This window comes from Echinops telfairi, unplaced genomic scaffold, assembly GCF_000313985.2.
Source record: "Echinops telfairi isolate 266 unplaced genomic scaffold, ASM31398v2 ScPeMD7_2565;HRSCAF=3150, whole genome shotgun sequence".
Taxonomy (NCBI): Eukaryota; Metazoa; Chordata; class Mammalia; order Afrosoricida; family Tenrecidae; genus Echinops; species Echinops telfairi.
Genome location: NW_022106463.1, coordinates 12,798,279 through 12,806,285, shown reverse-complemented (window position 1 = coordinate 12,806,285; position 8,007 = coordinate 12,798,279). Strand labels below are relative to the sequence as shown.

General features: G+C 47.8%; 1 protein-coding gene across 1 annotated transcript in view; it reads right to left on the bottom strand.

Annotated features, from left to right (window-relative positions):
- Positions 1-2,399, bottom strand: part of LOC101663158 (potassium-transporting ATPase alpha chain 2-like) — a 36,306-nt gene extending 33,907 nt beyond the window's left edge. Inside the window, exon 1 of the mRNA XM_013007899.3 lies at positions 2,265-2,399. Coding sequence (XP_012863353.3) covers positions 2,265-2,384 — 120 coding nt within the window. The 5' untranslated portion in view covers positions 2,385-2,399. The remainder of the gene's footprint in view (positions 1-2,264) is intronic.
- Positions 2,400-8,007: the final 5,608 nt, after the last annotated feature.

Sequence of the window (8,007 nt, the reverse complement as noted above, 5' to 3'; positions counted from 1 at the left end):
TAGTTGTCCCTGGCAAACAGCAGTGAGTTTGGATTTTGTTTTGTTTGTTGAGCAGTCATTAGATTTAATCAACACATGTTGTCCAGCACATGCGTATGTCCTAAGATACTTGTCTTCCGGGTTCTCATATGTGGATACTGAATTCAGACCTAAACATCTGTTACTGAGTAATACCAAACTAGACCCACTGCAGCTCACTCAATAACCCACTCGCACACCTGCCAGAAACGTGTCTGTGGACACCTCCTTAGCCGTGCAGACCCAACAGGGTGTCTCTGGCACCAGAAAGCGAGTCTTTCTTCCTCATTCAAGTAATAGAACTCAAGAAGTTCCTGGTTAGAGAAACCCCACAGACAAACACTTGCCAAACAGCCGTGGGCCCTCCCTTGCTAACTGTACCACAGAGCCACCGGACTGCTCTTGGGTGACATTCAGAGCATTCTGACTCACAGCAAACCTATGCTGAAGCTGGCTTTTCACTTTCAGCACATTTGATAATGGGAACTGGACAATTCTTTGCTGTGTGGGGGGTGAGGGGTACCCTATACATTGTAGAATGTGGGAGTGGCAGGGGGAGATGGGTGGGTTATGCAGAAGGTTGTACCCTGATGTAGCTTCAGAAAACCCACGGGTAAGTCTTCTTTAGCCCCTAGAAAACCCAGCACTCAGGAGGGACACCGTGTATTTACACTTATTTTTCCCTAATGGCTTGATTCTTCAAGTCCTGAGTGTCCGACATCCGTGCTGGAATTGATACCACAACTGTCTCTTTTCGTAATTATGGTATGTAGGAAAAGTTTCATGTTGCAGATTTAGTCATCCAATAAGCTATCTTTCTTCATCTTCATCTTGCCTTCTCCCCACCAGCTCCTGCTTTGCACACTCATTCCATCTAACCATTTGATTGGGACACCACAGGGACTGGAAAGATGAAGGCAGAGTCCAACTGACTCCGGAGGCCCACAGATAGATAAACAACCAAGCACATCACCACATGCATGCTAAACTCTGGATAGATCCCACCAAGGGATGGACCTCATGCCTAGAGATGGACTGTGCCTTGAGGCCAAATACCTTCCATCTTCCTATAGGTCCAGATTTCAGGGAGTATGGGTGTCTTCACGACCCCTGTTGGCCATCGTGGGAACAGCACAGGCATGGGTCATTAAAACCCAGACCAAATTCACTGCCATTTGAGTTGATGCTGACTCATAAAGGTCAGGGTAGAATTGACCCTTTGAGTTTCTGAGACCGTAACTCTTTCCAGGAGTAGGAAGTCAAGTCTCGCTCCCTGGGAGCAGGTGATTTCAAACTACTGACTTTGTGCATCGCTGCCCAGTGATGCCCACGGTGCCATTACCAACCTGCTGATATTTATTCAGATTAGAATCAAGCTTCTAAGCACCTGAGACATCACAACACAAGAGCATGAAGCTGTCTCAATGTAAAGAACTCTTGCGGAGAATGTAAGGGGGGAAGGAGAAACAAGAAGAAATGCTCCTTCCTCATCAGGGAAGCCAGAGAACACAGTCTGATCCATGCACATTGTTTTCTTCTGGGATGGAGCTGCACGAAGTGCTAAAAACAAATCGGTTTTCACTTTTATAAACCCACACACAACAGATGGACATCTCGTCATGATGTAAACAGCTACGCCAAGAAAGAGCAGCTATGTTTGTTTCGATCCTAAGTGCTAGAGATGCACAAAAAATCATTCCTGCTTCTGGAGCATCGGCTCTGCCCCCCAGTCTCAATCCAAGCTTTTTATCCCATTCCGGGCTCAGCACCAGTAATAGTTTCTATTGTCCAAAAGAGGAAACGGAAGCTTCGATCAAACTAGGATTTAAATCAAGTTCACCTAGTGTCGGGTTTATCATCTAAAGTGGCTGTCTTTTCCCCAGAAACCCATGGAGGTCTGCTATCTTCCTCAATAGGCTCTGGCTCAAATACTTTTACTTCACTGGCTAAAAACTGGCAAGCGATTATTTACATCTCACTTAAACCAGCAGGAAAGAGAGTTAGGAGGTTTTCCCCCTCTTGAGTTCTACCTGGGACAGGCTCCAAGAACATGCAGGAATCCTGCACTGGGCCTGACTCTGCCAGATGTTATCACAGCACTCCCCACCCCCACCCCACCCTTTCTTAAACCATAATACAAACATCAAGAGAATGTTCGGTTGCGTGATCTAGATGATTCTTTTGTTGGAGCACAAAGCTCTCAGGAGAGCACCGCTCAATGGGACTTAAGACTTAAAGCGACTGACCAGTTCAGGTTCTTCCTTAATCTCCTCTTTCGGGTGATTCTCCTTGCATTTCCAGTACGCGTTGTTGGGGGCCTTGGGCTTCCCCTTCTTCGTCTCCCCCCTGTCCTCTGTGTCACTCATCTCTATTGAGTAAAAGCCTCGTGTTTTCTGAAAGAGAAACAGAGGTGCAATGTTGGCCCCAAATGGAACTTGTGAAGCCCTTCCTCCAGTGAGGGGTTCTCTGTGGATCAGGGACAGGCAGGGACAGGGCATAGAGTCCTCCCCACTTCTCATACCCTTGGTCTGGGGAGGGTAGGAGAAAGGACTAGACAGTTGCTCTCAGCCACCTTCAAGCAACAACTCCTCCAATCTCTCTTTAACTCCCTTTTCCATCTCTTCTATTTATAGGGAGGTTGGGTGGGACAAGTAAGGGCTTCAGGGCTTCCCAGAGAAGGGATCTTCCTGGGGGTGGGGCAGGCAGGCAAGATCCCTTCAAGGAGGGCCAAGTCTCCCCCTCTTGCTCTCTTTATTCCCTAGAGGACGCCCCGACGTGCGTCCCTTTCCCTCTCACTGCCATCGAGGGGTTTCCGATAACCCTGTAGGGTTGGGTAGAACTGCCCCCCAGAGATGAACTCTTAACAGGAGTAGAAAGCCTGCTTTCTCCCTTGGAGGCTTGATGGTCTCAAACAACTCACCTTGAGGTTATCAGCCCAACTCATAGCTAATAACTATGCCCAGGGTTCCCCTTGTCTGCTTAGCAGGTGAACCTCACCGTGGGGGACAGACAGAGCAGCCTGCTGATGCAACTTTCCGAAGTCCACCATACCCCCTTGGTTCCCCAACCCCTTCCTCCCTCACCTTGAGCCCATGACCTTTCCCCCAAATTTTGAATTGAATTCTCTACCCAACCCGGCCTGGGGTCTCACCCCTAGCATTCTCCAGTGTGTGTGGAGGGGGGTGGGGGGTGGATATCGTACAAGGTGAGGCCAGAGTATTCTCAAAACACCAATGCTGCAGCTTCGAAGTCCCTCCTGTCCCAGGGTCCCGGCATTTCTCCCTGACGCCCGTCCTCCCCCGCCCCTGCAGCAGGTCCTGGGACGCACTCACCTTGGCCATGGCGAGGAGGCGGGAGTGCGGGGCTGCGAGAAGTCAGTGGGGTCCTGGCGGCTCACGGGACAGTCCTGAGCCAAGACCGTGCTGCGCGGCCCTGGGACACGAAGTCTGGTCTCTCGGCCCGCCGTGCTTTTAAACCCGCCAGGCCCCGCCCCTTGCTGGTGACAACTGGAGCGCAGGCGGGTGTGGCTTCTGGAGAGCGGTCTCTGCTGAGGCAGTAAACCAGGACCCTGAGTCTGGGCGTCCAGAGTCGGTGGGCAAAGCCGCCACCCACCTGCTCACCCACCCGCCTCCAGGTCTACTTGTCCCCAGGGACAATTGATCCTGGCTTTTCTTTGAAACTCTCACTTTGCTTTCCAGATAAATGAGTTTATAAACATAGGTAACCAGAGAAATGGGGAAATGCTAGTAGTCCCAACAGCCACCGACTCCCTCACAGGGTCCTATCAAACCTGCTGGATCAACAGAGGCTGGAGGAACCCCCAAGACTAGTGCCCGAAACCCACCTTTAAACTTGGCTATGAAGTTCAAATGGTTAACCTTTACTTCCAGGCAAAGAGGAGACTCCTAGGAGGGAAGAGAAACTAGATCAATGGAAATAGAGCAAACAAAGGATTTTATGAGAGTGCTGATCCATTGTGAAAATTGCAAACGAGCAATTTGTATGCAAATTGTTCAAGGGAACCCTAAATTGCTGTGTAAAATTTTGCCTAAAACACAATAAAGTATTTAAAGAAAATGTCCTGGTCACACAAGGTGGGATTATCAGGCAATCGATTTCTTTCACAACATGAACCTCAGTGAATCTGTGAGTGACGGAGACCCCAGACTGAATAGCCCCTGCAGGACCCAGATGGGAGTGTAGAGTGTAGAGTGCTGGAACCTTTTAGGCAGGACGGAAGGGTAGGAGCTGTGGGAGGTTATGGAATAATCTGGGGAGGGGAGGGTGGAGGGTGGAAATGTTCACGAAAAGTGGGCGTTGGGGCACCCACTTGTAAGCAAGCCAATTCACCAGATACTGGCGACAGAGAGAGGGAGAATATTCAGCCCAGGTGGTTTAGCGGGTTAGGGGTTCCGCTGCTAACCTTCAGGTCAGCAGTTCAAAACCACCAGCTGCTCCGGGAGAGAAAGATGAGGTTTTCTACTCCCGTAAAGGGTTGCAGCCTCGGAAACCCACAGGGGCAGCTCCGATATAGAGTCCCTTTGAGTCAGAATCGACTGGATGGGGGGGGTGGGTTAGAGTTAGTGAGTGCTCAAGAAGACTGTGTCCGCTTCCATCAAAATCTGCCCCTGGAGCAACAGTTAAGGACTGATTTACAGTCAGGGTGTGGAGGCAGGGGTTTTCTGGAGAAATCTAGGCCCTCTGGTCCTCCAATTGTTTTCTTCGCTCGGAAGGGTGCGACTGAATCCCAGCTGCAGGTATTGTTGGCTCAGTTATGCCCCTCAGATGAAGATGGGCTCATTTTCTCACCTGTAGGGAAACCTCAAAATCTGTCAAACAAAAACTCATTACCATGGAGTCAATGTTGACTCCTAGTGACCCCCTGTGCGTTTCTGAGACTGTAACCGTTTGTGGGAATAGAAAGCCCAGTCTTTCTCTGTGGAGCTGCTGGTAGTTTCAAACTACTGACCATGAGGATTGCAGCCCAACACATAACCACTACACCACCAAAGTTCCTAAGACTTTCTAAGTCTTGGTGAATTAGTTAAGTCATGTCTAACCAAATAGACAGATTGAAACATCAGGAGAGCAAAATTCTGGTGAGTGGGGGATCGACAGGTATGGGGTCAAGGCCATAAGTCTGTGATTTTAACTATTGTGCCGTATGTTTCTCTTACTCTACCTTGAAGCTCCTATTGGATCCCTGGACTTTTTTAAAAACAAGAGTAGAGTCTCAGAAACCCACAGGAGTAGTTGTACCCTGTGCTTTGGGGTCACCATGTGTCAGACTTGACTTCATGATTGTGAGTTTGTTCCACCCTACCCCCCACCACCACCACTGTACCTCCCCACCCCCCACCGCCCCACCAAAAACCATATTCTACTTGCTGTCCCTATAGTTTCATCAATCCTGGTTTTCATATACCAAAAAACAAAACATATAACACAACTTCAAGAGGGTGGCCCCCAATGACATGGCACCTCTGAAATAACCCTAATGTGAACAGACAAAAACAAAACAAAAATACAGAAAATGTTGAAAACCAGATCAGGTCTAGCGTGCATCAGAGGGGCGCGTGTCAAGTTTTAACTGTGCAAGTCAGGTTTAACCCTTAATCTAGCCTCATCTCTCCAATTCACTCTGTTCAGTAACCACTTTCCTCCCATCCCTCAATTATGGAGAGTGGGAGATCACCGGAGGCTTATTTCCTATGTAGATCCCACAAATGTATCTTGGCCTACCACTGTCATCCATGCCCTTCTGCAAACCCCGATTCTCATAATTTAGGCTCTGATACTAATACCCCCTTCAACTTTGGATTATATGATTTAGAATCCTTCAGTGACTGATGACGGTGTACTTCCATGTGGACTTAGTTGACATTTCATTTAGATGGCTGCTTGTTTGGAGACAAGCCTTTCAGATCCCAGACACTATTTTACATGATAGCCAGGCACCATCTAATTCCTTCACCACATTTTGCTCTAGCACCATGCCCTTTGTGTCCCCTTCCTGAGGGCAAGTATCAAACAGGGCCATGATGTAAGAACTAATTGTTCTTAAGTTGGAGCTAAGATTTAGTGGGGGCCCAAAACCCATTCCTGGATCTATGTTTTCTATTTGTTTGCTTGTTTTTATCTTCTGTTGGCTCCCTTTCAAAACCTCCTTGTTTATTTATGGTAGAGAGTCTTATCAATCCTCCCCCTGGGGCATAATGATCTTCCCTTCATATTGTCTTTGATTAGCCCCTGGTACTAATTTTTAAATCCCTGTTGAGAGAGGGATATTGGGCCAATGTAGGCTAACTCCATATCACAGTACCTGAATGATTCACAAGTACAGAATCAATCCATTCGTGACTGGACAGAATTTACACAAACAACAGGGGTTAATTATCAGGGATATTTATAATAATAATGAACGAGAATGTCTGACACAAGTTTGCTGGAATAATACATATACTATACAGCATATAGGGCATGTAGCAAGACCATCTCTGTCCACCGACCAACAGTTCAACAATCTTGGTACAGGTGTCTCCCGCTTCCCCAGACATCATGTATCTTCCGACTTACGTCCTCAGGTTACAAGTGTGTCTGACATGGCGTCCAGTTCACCCAGTGGGAGTTTCCGCACCTGATCTCACAGATGCAGCCTCTGGAGCGTGTTGCGCACCTTGAAGAGCCAGGATCGAGTGTCCCACCATTCCACGGCACCTCACCTGAGTCCCCAGGACGCACCCAGAAGCCAGGTCAATGTGGCCTATTCTGTGCATACCACCAAAGACACTCCCCTCCCATGGTCCCCAAAATCAATTTCAGTTATTCCCCACCGCCACCCCCAGAAGGAGGTCAGTCCTCTCTCTCTTCCTACCAACAGACATGCAGTGTTTTCCTCCAGACGGGTTTTCTCCCTTTCCCCTCTCTTGACTTGTTTTCCCATCAGTGTCCCTCATCCCTCTGATAGGGTTGTCTACCTGTCCGGGGGGACCTCATCATAGATTTGCTTGACAGCCACTCAACAGACAGAATCCCTTTCCCCTCTCTTGACCATTTGATCCCAGCAGACATGAGGCACCCTCTGGCAAAGTGACCTTCAAAATACTTACCTGGAGCAGAGGGTGTGTAGTTCATTGGTATTGGTCAGGCTCTCTAACAAGCTGTCTGGCCTCCCTGTCCAGCAAACCGGATGGCCTACAAGCTTGAGCTTGTGCCATTCTGTTGCTTGTCCCTATAACAGTGGACTCATACAGTATTTCTCCTTTTGTGATTGACGAACTTCACTCAGCATGGTGTCTTCCAGATCCCTCCATGTCATGAGGTGTTTCATCACCGTTTTTGAGGGACACAGTATTCCATTGTGTGTCGATACCAGAGATTTTTTTAATCCAATCTTCTACTGATGGAAATTTAGGCTGTTGCCAGCTTCTTGTTGTTGTGAACTGTGCTGCAATGAACACCGGGGAGCACACATCTGTTTGTGATCTGTTTCTTATTTCTTTGGGGTCTCTGATTGCTGAATCATATGGGATTTCGATTGCCATCTGTTTTAGGAATCACTGTGATGCCTTCCTCAGTGGCTGTACGTGTTTACACCAGCAGTGGACGAGAGTTCCAATCTCACCACAGCCTCTCCAGCATCGTCAGTTCAGGTCCATTGCCCACATGCTCAGAGGGTTATTAGTTTTTGTTTTCTTTCTTGTTGGAGGCTTGTAATGTTCTGTAGATTTTAGTAATTAGTCCTTTTTCCATTATGTCATTGCTAAATATCTTTTCCCAATCTCTGGGCTCTCATTCTACACTTTTAATGAAGTCTTTCGATGTACACATGTTTAGGTTCCCACTCATCTATCTTGTCTTCCACGGAGTGTGTTTCCTTTGTTATCTCTGATTCCCTGAATGAGGGCACTTAGATTTGAGACGGTAACTTTTAAAAAAAATAATCATTTTATTAGGGGCTCATACAACTCATCACAATCTGTACATACA